We start from the raw sequence: 21,108 nt of genomic DNA on the forward strand, positions 1-21,108 counted from the left end.
ACTTATAACAATAATATATAATGGAAGCAAGGTAGTTTAATCATATTCTTAATAACAAAACAAATAATGCCAAGTAATGACATCAGGGGAGCAAATAGTTGATTTCATAGATATATTCAAGATTTCAATGTCATTCTTCATGGATAACTAGTCAAACAACATGAAAACATTCCGATCCATATGGATTTTAATATAAGTTGCATCATTTTTAATAAACAGAATGACAAATTCTGATTATAAAGATAGGGTATTCAGACAGCTGAAAAGGATTAACAGCTCAGATGAGCGATGACAATTTTCTGAACTTGAGAATGCATATTCTGCATAAATCCACATTGAAATATAACCTTTTAAGCAAAAAAACCATTGAGAATCAAAATCAAAATAATAGTTTACATCTGATCAATGGTGGTGTTTTTGAAGGGATTAATATTTGAAAACATGGAGTATAGCTGAGATTGTATGATTAGGCATTCCATATATTTTCCAACCATATTGAGTGTGTATATGATCTTCTCTTAGGATTTCTTGAATTTGTTGAACATTGAAAACAATGACTCTCTGACACAATTCGTAAACTCAGGAGAAATCATTTTCTTTTGACTTAGGGACTCAGCTTTTATTTTGAAACATATCTCAGTAGAAGACCTTTTATTTAAACATATGTATCCATTTATATAATGCTTAATTTATACATCATCATAGTTTGTAGTTTTAATATTGTATATTTCAAATGACCATTTTACATTTTTATCTGCCTCTCTGAACTTTGACAAAAGTTGATACAAAATAAAAGGAGTTTGTTAACAGAGTTTATGCTTTTTCAGAATGCTATGAGATTTATACATCACAATTCTTTTTACAGAATGTATTACTTCCTTATTTCTTAAGCTGTAAATAAAAGTGTTTAATAAAGGAATTACTTAAGTGTAAAAAACAGCAACTGGTATATCTTTATCTTCTTCTTTCACTGAACTTGGTTGAACATACCCAAAAAGAAGAGAACCATAAAATATTGAAACAGAGAGAAAGTGGGAAGCACAAGTAGATAAGGCTTTGCCTCTTCCCTCTTTGGATTTCATTTTGAAGATAGTGAAAAGTATGTAAAGATAAGAGATAAGAACTGTGATATTAGTAAAGATCTGAATTGAACCTGCCAAGATGGGTAGCATCAATTCATTGATGTAGGGGTCAATGCAAGAAAGTCTGTACAATGGAAACACATCACAAAAAAAGTGGTTGATGTGATTAGATCCACAGAAAGTTAATCTGAACAGTAACCCTGCATGAACCATGCTATGCAGGTTTCCAGCTATGTAAGCCCCTATGATCATCTGAACACAGAGTTTCATCGACATCATGGTGTGGTACTGCGGTGGGCTGCATATTGCCACATACCTGTCATAGGCCATTGCTGCCAGAAGAAAGCAGTCCACAGTTTCAGGAAGACAGAAAAAATAAAATTGTCCCATGCATTCATATAGGGAAATCATCCTATCTTCTGAATAGAAGTTCTCTAACATCTGTCACTTCCTATTGAAATGGAGCTCAAAGGATATTAAGGAATGATGAGAAAAAAAGAAAGGAAGAAAGAAAGAAAGACACAGACGGGCTCAGGGGTTCTGAAGCTTGAGTTTACTTCAGACAGACTTCAGACAATTTTATTCTTAACCAGATCCTAGTTATATACCACAGGATGTCAACAGATATGCAGGCATTTCCTGAGGGAACAAAGTTCTTATCTTACAGTGTTCTTCATACTTAACATAACCATTTGGGGTGAACATTCTCTTCCTCCCAGACTGCTCTACCTAACAATCTCCACAGTTTACTGTCACCATCCTGAGGCCAGCTACTTCCAACAAATTCTGTAGGTCTTGCTTTAAACCCTTGGCTCCTACATTTCCCCCTTTTTGTTTTATAAGCCGAGGAAAACAAGAATCACATTTCTAGGGTGACTATAAGCAGAGGTGACCGTGCCTGTCTTAGGTTGCCCTTAGGCTCTGAAGGGTCTTACCTGTCATTGACTGCCAGTCAAGCTCTCTGACTTTTATTCAGGAGGGAGCCAAGAGTTTTCACAAGAATCACCTTTTTAGGGTGGTTATAAGCAGAGGTGACAGGTGCCTGTCTTAGCTTGCCCTTAGGCTCTGAAGAAAGGGTCTTACCCATCATTGGCTACCAGTCAAGCTCTCTGACTTTGATTCTTTGTTGTTAAACACAGCTGAGGAGGAAGTGAAGCATAAACAGCCCCAAACTTAAGATTTTTTAGCTCTTGGGTAAGTGATTGTGTAACATTACCTCCATAGGCTACATGTAAATTATTCTAATTTATATTCTAATACCCCTTTTTTGTAATTCTAAGATATCAGGACTTAAACTATCTGAAAGCCTTAAAAGATGCCTTTTTCCCTTTTCCCATTCTATTTAAGACAGGTTATATGTTAAAAGAGAGTAATACAAAAACTGCTCTTGTTCCTTTTACACTTTAAACTTTTTAAAAATTTTAAATTATACATTTGATCTCCAATATGAACCAATGTCATTTTTATATCATTTAGTCTATTATTAATTTGCTCATCAATGAGATTGTCTATGCCACAGTTCACTGGTGTTTTTCTAACAATGCTGCTCTGTATAGTTTGATGCAATGCAGTTCCAGTGACTGCAGTCACTGTGATAATTCCAATGATTCCAATGACAGCTGCAATAATGAGTCCAATTAGTCTATTAGTCCTTTTTAGATATTCTTTTGCCAAATGGATCAGTATATGTGTTTCTGCAGAGGATTGCCAGGATCTTGACATCTGCACCGGCAGCCAAATACCTCTTCTCCTTGCTGCTGTAATCATCTCATTTTCCTGCAACATAAATGCTTGGAGACAAGTGAATAGAGAACAATTCCCACAATTAGAAGTTTGATTTCTTATATGCATATGAACTTTAACAAATATATATGGATCCCTAATACATATTTGTATATAGTGTTTATGGCTGCTATTTAAAAAGAAGTTATAGTTACTAGAATTGGCTATAAAAATTGGTCTCAGTCCTAGGAAAATTTTCTGTCAATTTCTTTGACTAATACTATATTTATCATCCCATGAATTTGGCACAAATTATCCTCCATGAATTGAACCCTGATTTAGCTTGCTTGTCCATACTGTCTCAGTTATCTTCAAGTTAGAGATGGGAGACCCCACAGGGGCTGCATCTTTTACAATTCCATAGGAATCACTAATTATGATAACTGCTCAATCCATATGACATAACTGCCATCCATTCCAAATTTCTTTCCCATCTAACAAGCAAGTATCCTTTGTTTCCATAGAGTTATGCATGCAGGTCTTTCTAAAAATGGAAGATTTAAATTTGACACCAGTTTTCTTCTTACTGGACCTGGGAATCCTAAACTTGTATTCAGATTATTTTGGTAAAGTTGGATTGACCCATGTTAGGGCCCACAGCAGAGGTGGGTTAGGAATATAAACCGAATAAGTATGACTATGTCCCTGTCCTTCAGCAATTAAAGTTATATGTCTTATAATATGCATTACCCATTTAGTTATTTTCATCCAGGTTGACATGTCTGGGTTTTATTCTCTTCGAGGGAATCCAAACCGAGGTTCCATCATCTGCAATGACAAGGGCAAATCCCCTATCCCACACCGTTACCATTCCTGGTTTCCATAAATCATCTTTAACATCTTTCCAATAGATTGGCTGCAGCTGCAGTTCTGTTTGGGTTGTATCATTTTTCTTTCCCAAATTACTAAAATGTTGTTCTGCAGGAGTCTGATAAATTATTAAAAATGATTTTTTTTAATTTAAAGTAAAAAGTGCTTTTGCTATTTGATCTTTAGGTGTACTTATTTTCATAACGTAATTTTCCTGATCATCATCTCCCCCTTTTTGTTTAAAGAGCATAGACTTTAGCATCCAGTTTGCTCATTTAATAATTTCTTGCCCTGAGGGATTATGAGGAATTCCTGTGATATGAGTAATATTAAAAGTAGTACAAAATTTATGAAATTACTTTCCTGTATAAGCAGGACCATTGTCCATTTAATAGACAGAGGGCATCCCATAACAGCAAAAGCATTAAGTAAATGTGATTGAACATGGCAAAAACGATTTCCAGATTGTGCGGTAGCCCAGATGAAATGAGAACAAGCATCTATGATAACCTGTATATACTGCATTTTACCAAAATGTGAAATATGAGCAATATTCATTTGCCATAATTCATTTGCTTTTTGACTTCTAGGATTAATCCCTGATGCAAATGGGAGTGCATTTAAAGGTCCACAGCTTTGAGAAGTCCTAACAATGTCCTGAGCTTGCTGTTTAAATAAAGACAGAAATTTCTTTCACAGCCCTTTGCTATTGATATGAGTCAATTTGTGAAATGTAGTGGGATCTTAAATTAAACTCACAAGACTATCTGCTTGCTGATTTTGTAATGACAAAGGACCTGGAAGATTGGTATGAGCTCTTTATATGCATGATAAAAAGGATTAATTTGACTTCTGATTAATGTTTGTAAATGTAAAAACATTCAGGAGAGTTCATCTCTTTCAAACGAAGAAGTTGTCTCAATGTGAGTAACTGTTTGGCAAACATATTTAAAATCAGAAACAATATTAAGAGATTGTGGAAAACTTTGCAATACTTGAATTACAGCTGCTAATTCAGTATGTTGGGTTGAGGTATAAGGCATTTTCTAACTTGTTTTCCACTGGGATGACATATGTAGCCTTCCCATTAATATTATTATCAGTAAAGACAGTAATAGCTAGCCGGGAAGAAAGAACTATTTTAGGCAAAATCCATTGCGTTCATTTTTAAAAATTGTAAAAGTTTTGATATAGCAAATGATTATTCATTTCTTCTTTTAAATTATTTAATGCTATTTGCCAAGATATATTGAAAATATATAGACTTTGAACCTCTTCCCCTGTGAGATCACACACTATGAGATTAGGACATGATTTCTTAATTGATAATATTTTGGTGACTTTTGGCTATTAAAGAAATAATCTTTTGCAAATATGTATTTAAACATTTTTGTCAGTTGTTTGGTAAAAAAAATCCGTTTTAAAACACCATCTTGCTAAAATAGGCCTGTGGGAGATTGCAAGGTAAAGAAAATAATAAAATCAACAGGCTTCTTTAGATCTATTTGAACAAGCTGTCCTTTTTGAATGCATTGTTCAATTAATTGTAACTCTCGTTCAGCTGCAGCTGTCAACTGCCTTTTGCTTAATAAATCAGAATTTCCTTGTAAAATATCAAATAAGTTTTGTAACATATAATTAGGAATCCCTAAAGTGGCAGGTAGCAAAAATGAAAGCAGAGTGTCAATAGTGACGTGTACCCATAGTAAATGACCAGATTTTTTTAATTGAATTCATTGGATTGATTGAAAAAGAATGCAAGAATGTGGATTCTTTATAATTGGTTGTGCATTTTTGCTAATTTTAAATTTATTGCATGCAGTTTTTATGATATTTTCTCACAATAGTGGCCAAATTCTGATTTGCTTACATGACCGGCCCAGTTGGGTCCTCTGGGAACTGGCTAAGGACCAAGAGGAGCTTCCTGGAACTTAGATATCTTTATTAAAGTACACTTCCTTCTAGGGGGATAGCCAGTCCTCCCAGCTAGAGTGTACATTTTAACTATTTTTTACCAAGGTCATGTGGTAGCAACATCAGTTGCATGTAACAGCAACATCAGGTGAACAAAAAAGACTCCACAAGTATATTTTTTCCTTGCATTCAACTCTCAAATCTGATCTGCTTCCAATATAAGCCATGGAGGGATAAATTTAGTTTATACATATATAGTTTCTATAAACACTGGACAAAGCATTAAAGTGTAAGAATTTGAGAGTTTTGCCGCGCAAAGGAGGACTCCAAGAGACGTTCTCTCATGCAACACGCAAGGGGTTTATTTACCACACATGCGTGGGGCTCACTGAACACGCAGGAACAGAGAGCCCCGAACCTGGGTTTTGGGAAGCCTTTTGAGGGCCAGGATAAGGGTGTGGGGTTTGAGGGTTGAACATTAGTTACAGGTTCTGCTTTATGCAGGAAGTAGATAACGAACATTTTGCAAGAAGCAGATAACAAACATTTTTCGCGCATGAGTCATGGGAGCTGCTTCTTGCAAGAAGCAGCTGTCTCGTGCAAAACTCCCTTACTCAACCTTCTCAGTTGCATTCTTAGATAAACTTTCTCTGGCAGTTACAACCTTGCATAACCAAGGCAGCAGAAAACCTTGCATAACAAAGGCAGCAGATAACCGCCCCTGGGAAGTCCCGGGTTGTTTTAGCCTGATGGGGCCCATAACTCTTTTCTTTATAAAATCCTTCTTTACATAAGAAAAGTTAGCTACTGTTAAGTTTTATAAAATCCTTCTTTACAAAAGTATTTTGGCTTAAAGGAATTTAGGTATTTATATGATTTGAATATTATTTAGTCAGTAACAGATTCATTTATAGTAATAGTACTTAGATTAATAGATTAAGCCACCTGGTTTAGGGCAAGAAGCAGTTTTTGCCAGTATAATGATACCCAGTTGAAAATCAGTATTTTTTATACAGATAACAACATGATAAAAGTTAATATAAGTTATTTTGATAAAACACAGACTCTTTGCTTTTTACCTAATTATTTAGAAAAAAATTTTTTTATCTTTTCATTAGCACATCCTAAGAATCCAAGAAAACATTGTCATTTTAGACTCATTAAATCTTTCTTGATTTTAACCATAATTTCCATTTTTACAAACCCTCAGCACTTATTATATTAGTTTAGACTTTGTCCCATATTTTTCTCATTTAGTAACAGTTATTCATTTTAGGATAAAACTATTCTATTTTCCTATTAAGAAAAATACATCTTTCATATTTTTCACACTTAAATCAGTACTTTGAACAAATATTTTACCACATATAATTACCATCAAAATTAAATTTGTTAGAATAATGTTAAATACTAAAAATACTTTAGTTAATGTTTCAAATATGCATTAACTATCAATATATAGTTTTTAACAAGAATTTTTAGTTTTAAAGTTCTTAAAAGATATTTCTTTTTAAATTATGAATAGGAGCTAAACTTATGGCCAGTTTCCAAACCACTGCCTGTCGAGAATTTAAGCCAACAAAAGAAGATGGGGCTACCATTCCCACTCTCTGTCACAAGACTTTACCTGTAGCATCGGTATAAATCTCATAGAATAATCATTCAGACTAAACAAAGGTAACCTAACAGAATACCTTGAGTCAGAACTACAATCCCGAAGTGCATGCCCCCTTGGGGACCAATGTGCCACAGGAACCATCAATGAGCACTGACCCCCATTTGGTATGGCATCTTTCTCACTGAATACTTTCTGACTCAGGTGTACATGAATCCCTATATAAAGGTAGCCCATCAAGAAGAAGCCCAGAAACCAATCTTTCTTTATCCTGCTCTGCCAAAGGCATGGCAAAGAAGCAATTTTTAAAATCTATCATAATAAAGCAGTTCTTAGAAATTACAACTGGTGTGGGCAAGCCAGGCTGCAATGACTCCATAGGCTGAACCACAGTATCAAATTTTATCAAATCAGTCAACATTCTCCATATTCCTGACCTCCCTCCTGCAATAAATATTGGAGAATTCCAAGAACCATGAGACTCCTCTAAACATCCTGCTCCAAACTGTTCCCAAATCAACCGAGTGGGAGCCTCAAACCTCTCTACAGATAAGGGCCACTGCTCAACCCAAAAAGGCCTGCCTGTAGTATTTGTAGTGGATGTCCCTGGAGCATGTCCTCACTTTATGCTTTAAGAGTTCCCTTATTAGATCCCTGTTTGGGCACCAATTGCCGAGTCCCGCTCAAGCAACTGCTGAAACAGGGTAAGAAGTGGTAGTGGGAGATTGAGAAGAAACACAACTTAGAGTTTAAGGCAAAGCATGAGCCAGGTAGTTCATTGCCTGACTGAACACAATAACCAAATAGAAACAGGAATATTTTCCCCGTTTTGTTATGTTCACTGCAAAGCCTTCATAACCAATTTCCATTACTTAAGATTTAAAACATTATGGCCTTAAGGCTGAAACCAACAACAATGTTTTTGAATGAGATCAAATAAGCTTACTAATTCAGATGTTTTAACAGGCACCCCAGTAGCTTTAACACACACACATACTCCTCCAGCTGCCTAATATGATTACGTTACCCTGATGATCCAAGGAAAATGCTTACTTTACCAATATGACTCGAGTACTCTTCTATTGGCTGGACACACGTGCCTCTAATGAGACTTTTCCTTGGTTCCTTAATATTGATTTGGAGTCTTCTTCTTCGAGCCCCACGTTGGGTGCCAAATGTTGCTTCCTATTGAAATGGAGCTTGAAGGATATTAAGGAATGATGAGAAAAAAAGAAAGGAAGAAAGAAAGAAAGACACAGATGGGCTCAGGGGGTCTGAAGCTTGAGTTTACTTCAGATAGACTTCAGACCATTTTATTCTTAACCAGACCTTCATTATATACCACAGGATGTCAATAGATATGCAGGCATTTCCTGAGGGAGCAAAGTTCTTATCTTACAGTGTTCTTCATACTTAACATAACCATTTGGGGTGAACATTCTCTTCCTCCCAGACTGCTCTACATAACAATCTCCACAGTTTACTGCCACCATCCTGAGGCCAGCTACTTCCAACAAATTCTGTAGGTCTTGCTTTAAACCCTTGGCTCATACAAACATCTTGGGGGTAATAGCACAAGAGCAGCAGGAATCCATTACAGCCAGGTTGCCCAGAAAGATGCATATCGGTGTGTGAAGACACCGTTCCATATAGATCAATACCACCAAACCCAGATTCCCCACCATCGTGATCAGATAGATGGCAAAGAACACCACAAAGAGAAGGGGCTTCAGCTCTGGTTCATCAGTAAATCCTGTGAGGATAAATTCAGTTGTCATGGAGTGGTTATCTTTGGTCATCTTCACATTCTCTGTTGAGATAGAATAATGGGAAAATAAGTTCTAATATGGGATGTACATAATTTTCCCTCCAAATTTCCCTTGTACAACAGGCAGAAGAGCTTCTTTAATTCTTCTCCCTTGTCTTTTGAATAAAGGCATACAATCTTTTAGGGGACATTATTTACCCTATGCTTCAGTTCGGTGATCTCAGGCCAGAGGTCAGAGTTTTTAGGAGTATTTTGATAACTACAAAGAGAGTGCTTGCAGTAGGAACGTTTTTCTCTATGAATTTATGCAAGATAATCTACAAATATAGGGTGCCCACACTTACTTCATTATTTCCAAATAATTTTAATGGATGTTTTGTAATGAATATCTTTTTCGTTTCCTTAAAAGCACTTTTCCTGTCCATGTATTTTGTCCAGTGATAAAATTTTTTCTTGTACTCTACCACTGGAATTATGTTTGAAGATTGCACACAATAGGTACTTTATATACAGTTTTGGTTTCCTTGGCTGCTCAGGAAAATCATGCAATCTATTGACTTAAACAATGTGAATTTATTGGCTTACAATTTTGAGGCTAGTAGAAGTATGAATGAATGCATCATCAAGGTGATGATTTTTCCAAAGACTGGTGTTCTAGAGATGGCTGATCCTTGGTCTTTGGCTCCTTTCCTCGTTGCAATGCACATGCCTCTTTCTTCTTTTTTAAATTCTGTTGATGTTCAGCTTCTGGCTTTTCCCTGTTACTTTCTCTCAATCTGTCTGAATTTCATTCTGCTTGTAAAGGACTCCAGTAACAGGATTAATAGACTCTAATTCAGTTTGGGCACATCTGAACTGAAGTAACCTATTCATAAGGTCCTAGCCAAAATAAGTTCACATCCACAGAAATAGATTATATTTAAGAACATGTTTTCTAGGTTACATGATTTTAAATCACTAGACTCTATTCTCTGGGCCCCTCCCAAAGACCTATTCTTTCTACCTACAAAATGCATTCATTCCATCACAATGCCCCAGAAGGTTTATATAATTTCAGAAAAAATGTTAAGTTCAAAACTGTATCCAAATATGTTATGTGTATGGTCTGGCTCAGGAACAATTTTCCTGTCTCTGGACTGTGAAACCTAGACAACAAGTTATCTGCTTCTAATATGCAATGGAGGAAAAGGAATAAGGTGAACATTTCCCTTTCTAAAGGGAGTAATGGAATGAAAACAAGGGTCACAGGTACCAAACAATTCTGAAACCTAACAGGGCAAGCACCATTATGTTTCAAGGTTTGAAAGTCATTTATAGATCCATGATTTTGTCCTCTATTCCTGATGAAGAGTCAGCTACATCCCTTCCAATTATTGTCTGAATATCAGGATGGCTGTTTGGCTCTCTACAATCCCTGGGGCACAGTCTCCAGCTTCTCCCCCACAGGGGTTGTGACCAGGCCCTCTGCAAATGTCAGTGTACAGATAATATCATTTCCAAGCTTGGGGGTGACAGCACTTTTCCTGATCAACAGAGCATAAGCCCACCACTTCCATGAAAAAGAGCAGATGGCCTTCCACCTCTAAGCCCATGGTTGGTCCTATCCTTTCCAAACACATGTGAGTGGGCCTGCTTTGTTGGTCTTAGGATATCTCTTCTGACCATTGCTTAGCTCCATGTTCTACCCTTGACATCGTTCTTCCTTCAGTGTGACCCTTCTTTGTATCTTTCAGTCCTGGCTGGCAGTTTTTGCCATAAACCTTTTGCAAAAATCTTGTGGGTTTTGCATGTAATTCACAGGGGGTCAAAACTATCAAACAATAGAACTCTCCACATATCTTTGCTGCATAACTGCAGTTCTTATCCAGACTTCCACTGAAATGCCTAGCTGTATCCATGTTCAGTTAAAATCTCACATGGAGAGCCCTATATTCTGAGGACTGACTTTCTGGAAGGTCAGGGAGGTCCTTGATACATTTGCTTCTGCCCTAGTCTCAAAGCACACTATCTGGACAGGCTCAGAATTTTCTAAGTCACTCGTTATTGATTTATTTGTGTTCAAGAGTTCTGTTTTCAGTCTATCTCCTTGTCTGTCACATTTTACTCTAAGCTACAAAGAGAAACAGGGATGTGCTTTCCACACGTAGCTTGGAAATCTCTTCAGCTAAATTCAAGTTCAGTTCTATAAAATTCTGCCCTCCACCTGACATCAGAACTCATTCTGTCAAGTGCTCCATCACTTACAAATGAGAACCAGCCTTCCTCCAGTTTCTCATAATTCATTCATAATTTCCATCTAAGATTCCTTTGGAAGTAACTATAATATCCATATTTTTTTTTTTCATAATGATTTTTTTTTATTAATTAAAAAAAGAATTAACAAAACAATTAGAAATCATTCCAATCTACATGTACAATCAGTAATTCTTAATAACATCACATAGTTGCATATTCATCATTTCTTAGTACATTTGCATCGATTTAGAAAAAGAAATAAAAAGACAACAGAATAAGAATTAAAACAATAATAGAAAGAAAAAAAAACAAAAAAAACAAAAACAAAAAACCTATACCTCACATGCAGCTTCATTCAGTGTTTTAACATAATTGCATTACAATTGGGTAGTATTGTGCTGTCCATTTCTGAGTTTTTATATCCAGTCCCGTTGTACAGTCTGTATCCCTTCATCTCCAATTATCCCTTCTCTTTTTTTTTTTTTTTTAATTAACGGAAAAAAAGAAATTAACCCAACATTTAGAGATCATACCATTCTACACATGCAATCATTAATTCTTAACATCATCACATAGATGCATGATCATCATTTCTTAGTACATTTGCATTGGTTTAGAAGAACTAGCAACATAACCGAAAAAGATATAGAATGTTAATATAGAGAAAAAAATAAAAGTAATAATAGTAAAATCAAAACAAAACAACACAAAACAAAACAAAAACCTATAGCTCAGATGCAGCTTCATTCAGTGTTTTAACATGATTACTTTACAATTAGGTATTATTGTGCTGTCCATTTTTGAGTTTTTGTATCTAGTCCTGTTGCACAGTCTGTATCCCTTCAGCTTCAATTACCCATTGTCTTACCCTGTTTCTAACTCCTGCTGAACTCTGTTACCAATGACATATTTCAAGTTTATTCTCGAATGTCCGTTCACATCAGTGGGACCATACAGTATTTGTCCTTTAGTTTTTGGCTGGATTCACTCAGCATAATATTCTCTAGGTCCATCCATGTTATTACATGGTTCATAAGTTTATCTTGTCTTAAAGCTGCATAATATTCCATCGTATGTATATACCACAGTTTGTTTAGCCACTCTTCTGTTGATGGAGATTTTGGCTGTTTCCATCTCTTTGCAATTGTAAATAATGCTGCTATAAACATTGGTGTGCAAATGTCCGTTTGTGTCTTTGCCCTTAAGTCCTTTGAGTAGATACCTAGCAATGGTATTGCTGGGTCGTATGGCAGTTCTATATTCAGCTTTTTGAGGAACCGCCAAACTGCCTTCCACAGTGGTTGCACCCTTTGACATTCCCACCAACAGTGGATAAGTGTGCCTCTTTCTCCGCATCCTCTCCAGCACTTGTCATTTTCTGTTTTGTTGATAATGGCCATTCTGGTGGGTGTGAGATGATATCTCATTGTGGTTTTGATTTGCATTTCTCTAATAGCCAGGGACATTGAGCATCTCTTCATGTGCCTCTTGGCCATCCGTATTTCCTCTTCTGAGAGGTGTCTGTTCAAGTCTTTTTCCCATTTTGTAATTGGGTTGGCTGTCTTTTTGTTGTTGAGATGAACAATCTCTTTATAAATTCTGGATACTAGACCTTCATCTGATATATCATTTCCAAATATTGTCTCCCATTGTGAAGGCTGTCTTTCTACTTTCTTGATGAAGTTCTTTGATGCACAAAAGTGTTTAATTTTGAGGAGTTCCCATTTATTTATTTCCTTCTTCAGTGCTCTTGCTTTAGGTTTAAGGTCCATAAAACCGCCTCCAGTTGTAAGATCCATAAGATATCTCCCAACATTTTCCTCTAACTGTTTTATGGTCTTAGACCTAATGTTTAGATCTTTGATCCATTTTGAGTTAACTTTTGTGTAGGGTGTGAGAGATGGGTCTTCTTTCATTCTTTTGCATATGGATATCCAGTTCTCTAGGCACCATTTATTGAAGAGACTGCTCTGTCCCAGGTGAGTTGGCTTGACTGCCTTATCAAAGATCAAATGTCCATAGATGAGAGGGTCTATATCTGAGCACTCTATTCGATTCCATTGGTCGATATATCTATCTTTATGCCAATACCATGCTGTTTTGACCACTGTGGCTTCATAATATGCCTTAAAGTCAGGCAGCGCGAGACCTCCAGCTTCGTTTTTTTTCCTCAAGATGTTTTTAGCAATTCGGGGCACCCTGCCCTTCCAGATAAATTTGCCTATTGGTTTTTCTATTTCTGAAAAATAAGTTGTTGGGATTTTGATTGGTATTGCATTGAATCTGTAAATCAATTTAGGTAGGATTGACATCTTAACTATATTTAGTCTTCCAATCCATGAACACGGTATGCCCTTCCATCTATTTAGGTCTTCTGTGATTTCTTTTAGCAGTTTTTTGTAGTTTTCTTTATATAGGTTTTTTGTCTCTTTAGTTAAATTTATTCCTAGGTATTTTATTCTTTTAGTTGCAATTGTAAATGGGATTCGTTTCTTGATTTCCCCCTCAGCTTGTTCATTACTAGTGTATAGAAATGCTACAGATTTTTGAATGTTGATCTTGTAACCTGCTACTTTGCTGTACTCATTTATTAGCTCTAGTAGTTTTGTTGTGGATTTTTCCGGGTTTTCGACATATAGTATCATATCGTCTGCAAACAGTGATAGTTTTACTTCTTCCTTTCCAATTTTGATGCCTTGTATTTCTTTTTCTTGTCTAATTGCTCTGGCTAGAACCTCCAACACAATGTTGAATAATAGTGGTGATAGTGGACATCCTTGTCTTGTTCCTGATCTTAGGGGGAAAGTTTTCAATTTTTCCCCATTGAGGATGATATTAGCTGTGGGTTTTTCATATATTCCCTCTATCATTTTAAGGAAGTTCCCTTGTATTCCTATCTTCTGAAGTGTTTTCAACAGGAAATGATGTTGAATCTTGTCAAATGCCTTCTCTGCATCAATTGAGATGATCATGTGATTTTTCTGCTTTGATTTGTTGATATGGTGTATTACATTAATTGATTTTCTTATGTTGAACCATCCTTGCATACCTGGGATGAATCCTACTTGGTCATGATGTATAATTCTTTTAATGTGCTGTTGGATACGATTTGCTAGAATTTTATTGAGGATTTTTGCATCTGTATTCATTAGAGAGATTGGTCTGTAGTTTTCTTTTTTTGTAATATCTTTGCCTGGTTTTGGTATGAGGGTGATGTTGGCTTCATAGAATGAATTAGGTAGTTTTCCCTCCACTTCGATTTTTTTGAAGAGTTTGAAGAGAATTGGTACTAATTCTTTCTGGAACGTTTGGTAGAATTCACATGTGAAGCCATCTGGTCCTGGACTTTTCTTTTTAGGAAGCTTTTGAATGACTAATTCAATTTCTTTACTTGTGATTGGTTTGTTGAGGTCATCTATGTCTTCTTGAGTCAAAGTTGGTTGTTCATGTCTTTCCAGGAACCCGTCCATTTCCTCTAAATTGTTGTATTTATTAGCGTAAAGTTGTTCATAGTATCCTGTTATTACCTCCTTTATTTCTGTGAGGTCAGTAGTTATGTCTCCTCTTCCATTTCTGATCTTATTTATTTGCATCCTCTCTCTTCTTCTTTTTGTCAATCTTGCTAAGGGCCCATCAATCTTATTGATTTTCTCATAGAACCAACTTCTGGCCTTATTGATATTCTCTATTGTTTTCATGTTTTCAATTTCATTTATTTGTGCTCTAATCTTTGTTATTTCTTTCCTTTTGCTTGCTTTGGGGTTAGCTTGCTGTTCTTTCTCCAGTTCTTCCAAATGGATAGTTAATTCCTGAATTTTTGCCTTTTCTTCTTTTCTGATATAGGCATTTAGAGCAATAAATTTCCCTCGTAGCACTGCTTTTGCTGCGTCCCATAAGTTTTGATATGTTGTGTTTTCATTTTCATTCGCCTCGAGGTATTTGCTAATTTCCCTTGCAATTTCTTCTTTGACCCAGTCGTTGTTTAGGAGTGTGTTGTTGAGCCTCCACGTATTTGTGAATTTTCTGGCACTCTGCCTATTATTGATTTCCAACATCATTCCTTTATTGTCCGAGAAAGTGTTGTGTAAGATTTCAATCTTTTTAAATTTGTTAAGACTTGCTTTGTGACCCAGCATATGGTCTATCTTTGAGAATGATCCATGAGCACTTGAGAAAAAGGTGTATCCTGCTGTTGTGGGATGTAATGTCCTATAAATGTCTATTAAGTCTAGTTCATTTATAGTAATATTCAGATTCTCTATTTCTTTGTTGATCCTCTGTATAGATGTTCTGTCCCTTGATGAGAGTGGTGAGTTGAAGTCTCCAACTATTATGGTATATGAGTCTATTTCCCTTTTCAATGTTTGCAGTATATTCCTCACGTATTTTGGGGCATTCTGATTCGGTGCATAAATATTTATGATTGTTATGTCTTCTTGTTTAATTGTTCCTTTTATTAGTATATAGTGTCCTTCTTTGTCTCTTTTAACTGTTTTACATTTGAAGTCTAATTTGTTGGATATTAGTATAGCCACTCCTGCTCTTTTCTGGTTGTTATTTGCATGAAATATCTTTTCCCAACCTTTCACTTTCAACCTATGTTTATCTTTGGGTCTAAGATGTGTTTCCTGTAGACAGCATATAGAAGGATCCTGTTTTTTAATCCATTCTGCCAATCTATGTCTTTTGATTGGGGAATTCAGTCCATTGACATTTAGTGTTATTACTGTTTGGATAATATTTTCCTCTAACATTTTGCCTTTTGTATTATATATATCATATCTGATTTTCCTTCTTTCTACACTCTTTTCCATATCTCTCTCTTCTGTCTTTTTGTATCTGACTCTAGTGCTCCCTTTAGTATTTCTTGCAGAGCTGGTCTCTTGGTCACAAATTCTTTCAGTGACTTTTTGTCTGAGAATGTTTTAATTTCTCCCTCATTTTTGAAGGATAATTTTGCTGGATATAGGAGTCTTGGTTGGCAGTTTTTCTCTTTTAGTATTTTAAATATATCATCCCACTGTCTTCTAGCTTCCATGGTTTCTGCTGAGAAATCTACACAAAGTCTTATTGGGTTTCCCTTGTATGTAATGGATTGTTTTTCTCTTGCTGCTTTCAAGATCTTCTCTTTCTCTTTGACCTCTGACATTCTAACTAGTAAGTGTCTTGGAGAACGCCTATTTGGGTCTAATCTCTTTGGGGTGCGCTGCACTTCTTGGATCTGTAATTTTAGGTCTTTCATAAGAGTTGGGAAATTTTCAGTGATAATTTCTTCCATTAGTTTTTCTCCTCCTTTTCCCTTCTCTTCTCCTTCTGGGACACCCACAACACGTATATTTGTGCGGTTCATATTGTCCTTGAGTTCCCTGATACCCTGTTCAAATTTTTCCATTCTTTTCCCTATAGTTTCTGTTTCTTTTTGGAATTCAGATGTTCCATCCTCCAAATCACTAATTCTATCTTCTGTCTCTTTAAATCTATCATTGTAGCTATCCATTATTTTTTCTATGTTTGCTACTTTATCCTTCACTTCCATAAGTTCTGCGATTTGTTTTTTCAGTTTTTCTATTTCTTCTTTATGTTCAGCCCATGTCCTCTTCATGTCCTCCCTCAATTTATCGATTTCATTTTTGAAGAGGTTTTCCATTTCTGTTCGTATATTCAGCATTAGTTGTCTCAGCTCTTGTGTCTCATTTGAGCTATTGGTTTGTTCCTTTGACTGAGCCATATTCTCAATCTTTTGAGCGTGGACAGTTATCTTCTGCTGCTGGCGTCTGGGCATTTATTCAGATTTCTCTTGGTGTTGGACCCAGCAAGGTTGTAATATTTTTCTGTGAAATCTCTGGGTTCTGTTTTTCTTATCCTGCCCAGTAGGTGGCGCTCGTGGCACCCGTTTGTCTGTGGGTCCCACCAGTAAAAGGTGCTGTGGGACCTTAAACTTTGGAAAACTCTCGCCGTCCGGGGGTTCGCTAGCCGAAGCGGCTTGAGCCGGCCCGGGGTCCGAACGCAGGGAGGGTTGCTGGTCGCCACAGCCAGGGAAAGAGCCCGTCCGAATTTCCTAGTCGGCACTGGGCAACAAGCGTGGCGGGAGGGCGCCAGCGGCAGCAGCCCGCCCGAGAGAGTGCACGTTCCCCGGGAGTCACGGGTTTGGAAGGGGCCTCCCCCACCCGTCACCGTTCTCCGCGGCCTGGGGGTTTCCGATCCAATTCTCTCAGTTGGTCCGGGGGCTGCGCGTGGTGTGGGCGCCAGCCGTCTTTGTTTCAGGGGACCGCCTCTCCAATTCTCCCAGCCGGCCCGGGAAGGGGGAAGGGAGTAACTCCGGCGCTTGCCACCCCACCCGGTAAGGCCCGCGCGCCTCGGCGATCTCACCCGAGCTGCCTCTCTCAGCCAGCCAGCCGCTCCAGGATGGGGCACGCTGTCTTCTCTATCTCTGCTGTGGCCTTGGGCGCCCTCTGCACCGCCTCCACTCCCCCAGTAGGTGTCCTGGAGAAGAAACCAAGATCCGCGCGTCTTACTAAGCCGCCATCTTCCAGGAAGTCAATATCCATATTTTTAACAGCAGTCTCTTCAAAGCAATCTATGCTTTCTCTGTGAAGCACCTCGCATTTTTTCGACCTCCTACCCATTATCTAACTCTAAAGTCAAGCACACATTTTTGCTATTTGCAATATGAGCCCCTCTCTTTCTTGGTACCGAATTCTTTTTTAGTTTACTGTGCCACTAAAGCATATACCACGCACTGGATCACCTTAAAGAACAGGAATTTAATGGTTCAGAATTTTAAGGCTAGGAGAATTCCAAGACAGGGCATCATAAAGACAATACTTTCTTTGTGAGGACTTGCATTCTGGGGATGGCCCCAGGTGATATTTAGTTCTGATTTCTCTTGTCACATGCCAATGCACATGATGACTTCACCTGGCTTCTCCATTTTATTTTGGATTATGTTCATATTCAATTTCTGGCTTCCTTTTTGGTGGCTCTCTATATGTCTGAGTTTTATTCTGCTTAAAATATAGTATAGCAATAAATTAAGAGACATTCGGATGGAATTGAACTACACCTTAACTGAATTGGGTCATGAAGCTTTACGTTTAAGAATATGTTTTTCTGGGGTACATAGCTGCAAACCGCCACATAATCTTAGGAATTGCATAGAGATCATAAAGGGTAAGTCAGAGACAGTACATTTTTAATGAAGCATACTGGAAAGTTCATAAATGAACTCAAAACATTTTATTTAATAAGTAATTTGTATGTATCACCTTCATATTCATATCAAACCATTGTAGAACCTATTCATAGCTGTGCAGAGCAATTTCTCTGAGACTCTTTGTTAGCATAATATTTTTTTCTCCAGTTTCTGAATACATACATTACTTGCTTTCAGGGTCTCCTTGGTTTTCTAATATTGTCAGGTCTGTGACTATCACCACATAATGGTGAATAATTTATGTGATTTTAAAATGCTCATTGTGTACCCTTCCAATTTGGCCCATAGAGAGCCCCAACATTCTTAGCCTATCACAGAAGAGTTGCCCATCATCTGATTATTCCATTAAGCTCACTTTCCTTTGACCATTTTCAGATCTATGTATCTTTATTGAGATTCAAAGGCCATCATTTCCTGATTTGGCAGGTACAATAGCTTTCTTCAGAAAAATTTTAACGTTGGCACCTCTAAGATCACTTCTAATTCTTTCTTGTGGAACTTAATTTTCTTTTTAACTTTATCCATCAGCATTTTAATTTCTTACATGCAATAGGAGCACCTCTCTTTGCAACCATTGGTCACTTACGTCCATCCAATTATCACGCTCATTTCCACAAACAGTGGTTGTGCTTATACTATTATTTCTCTTGTTCTTGTCCAACTATTATAACTATTTCCATTCATTATTTAAGGCATAGTTTATATACAATGCTACTTACAAAAATTTAACTAAATATTCCAGACCACACCTATCTCCACTTTCTCAAAATATTGAGCATGCTTTATACACACAAAACAATCTAGGGTAATCTACATAGCTTTGCTTTATACATTCATGCTCAATTTTTTTATTTGCTTGCAATGTTGAGATTAATGGTGACATACTGCTTTGATGACTTATAGAATGCTAAAGAAAAGGCAGAATAATTCAAATACTAGCTCCACTCTTATCACCCTTGAAAAGTGAATTTGTATTCAGTATCCTTCCAAAGATAGAAGTCACCACTCTTTTGTCTGTAGAGATTTTTAATTTGAAGAATGTACAAAAGAAATTATTCAAAACGCATCATTTTTAAAAATTCAACTATCTTTCATTTATTAGACCTAACTTATTCTTATTGTTTTTCTGCTTCCTGATGTTTATAAGATTTTCTGAAGTATAACACTATAGTTTATAAATTAAATATATAAACACATTTTCCTTTATTCATATTTTTCCAATTAATTATTACAAAAAGTGAAAATCCTGTAAATGTTTTTGAGACCAAATTACCTTTAAAGACTTTTACTTTCAGGTTTATACATAAGAGATGCATTAGGAAGTGTTATCTGAAGATGGGTATCATGTAATTTCTATGTCAAAACTGGAGAGTTTTCTATAATGACAATATCAATGTAAATACTGCAACTGAAATTTTACATAGTATTTATTTTTGAACACTAAATATAAAGCATTTAATCATTCAGATAAATTAGAAATGGCTTTCAATGCATATGTGTGATAGTTAGATTCAGTTGTCAACTTGGCCAGGTGAGCATACCTAGTCTTGTTGCTGTGGATATAAGCCAATGGTACGTGAACCTCATCTGTTGCTAATTACATCTGCAGTCGGCTAGGAGGTGTGTCTGTTACAATGAGTGATGTTTGACTTAATTGGCTGGTGCTTAAATGAGAGATCGCAAGGTAGCACAGCTAAGCAGCTCAGCATTCCTCATCTTAGCACTAGCAGCTCAGTCCAGGCCTTTGGAGATGCAGAAAGAAGTCACCTAAGGGAAAGTTGTTGGAACCCAGGGGCCTGGAGAGAAGACCAACAGAGACCATCCTGTGCCTTCCATGTAAGAAAGAACCTCAGTGGAAAGTTAGCTGCCTTTCCTCTGACGAACCAACAAAATAAATCCTCTTTTATTAAAAGCCAATCCATCAATTCTGCAGCTCACGAGGCAGTTGCAATGGACTGAAAATGGTGACAGTCGTGAAAGCTTTGGCATAAAGAAAGCACTTGCTGGCAAACATGCAGCTGGGTGCCCCCATTTAATACTCCTGTGAGAAAATGAAGACTTTATTGAGTACTGAGAGGGACTTCTGGAGAAGATGGTGGCTTAGTAAGGCACCCAGGTCTTAGTTCCTCCTCCAGAACAACTAATAAAGAATAGAAACAGTACAGAACAGCTTCCAGAGCCATGACAGAGACCAGACACAAAGTGTGCCCCATTCTGGACCGGCTGGACCAGCTAAGAGACTCTGCTGCTGTGAGGTCTCAGATAGTCACACGCTTCCCCGGGCTGCGGCGGCTGGCGGCCAGAGCCCCTCCCTCCCTCCTTCTCGGGCCGGCTGGGTGCTTCGGATTAGCAGTTTGCCAAGCTGTGGCAGCTGGCTCCCCTCCCCCATGTGCGGCTTCCCAGGCCAGCTGGGAGTCTCGGAGCGGCGGTTCCCCAAGCCTCAGTGGCCGGCAACTGGAGCCCCTTCCACACACGCAACTTCCCGGGCCGGCTGGGCACCTCATCAGTGGTTCCCCAAGCCACGGCGGCCCTCCCACATGTGGCTTCCAGGCTGGCTGGGAGCCTTGGAACAGCGGTTATCCAAGCCGCAGCGGCCGGTGACAGGAGCCTCTCCTCCCATGCGCAGCTTCCCAGGTCAGCTGGGAGCCTTGGAACAGCAGTCCCCCAAGCCGCAGTGCCTGGCAACCCT

At 37.6% G+C, this 21,108-nt stretch overlaps 1 protein-coding gene across 1 annotated transcript; it reads right to left on the reverse strand.

Annotated features, from left to right (window-relative positions):
- Positions 1 to 923: 923 nt before the first annotated feature.
- Positions 924 to 9,002, reverse strand: LOC143647902 (olfactory receptor 5K1-like). Its single transcript, XM_077117585.1, has 2 exons — positions 8,757 to 9,002; positions 924 to 1,523 (listed from the first exon to the last, which is right to left on the reverse strand). Exons 1-2 carry the CDS (start codon positions 9,000 to 9,002, stop codon positions 924 to 926), a joined length of 846 nt encoding a protein of 281 aa, XP_076973700.1.
- Positions 9,003 to 21,108: the final 12,106 nt, after the last annotated feature.

The sequence above is a fragment of the Tamandua tetradactyla genome, chromosome 10, assembly GCF_023851605.1.
Source record: "Tamandua tetradactyla isolate mTamTet1 chromosome 10, mTamTet1.pri, whole genome shotgun sequence".
NCBI lineage: Eukaryota > Metazoa > Chordata > Mammalia > Pilosa > Myrmecophagidae > Tamandua > Tamandua tetradactyla.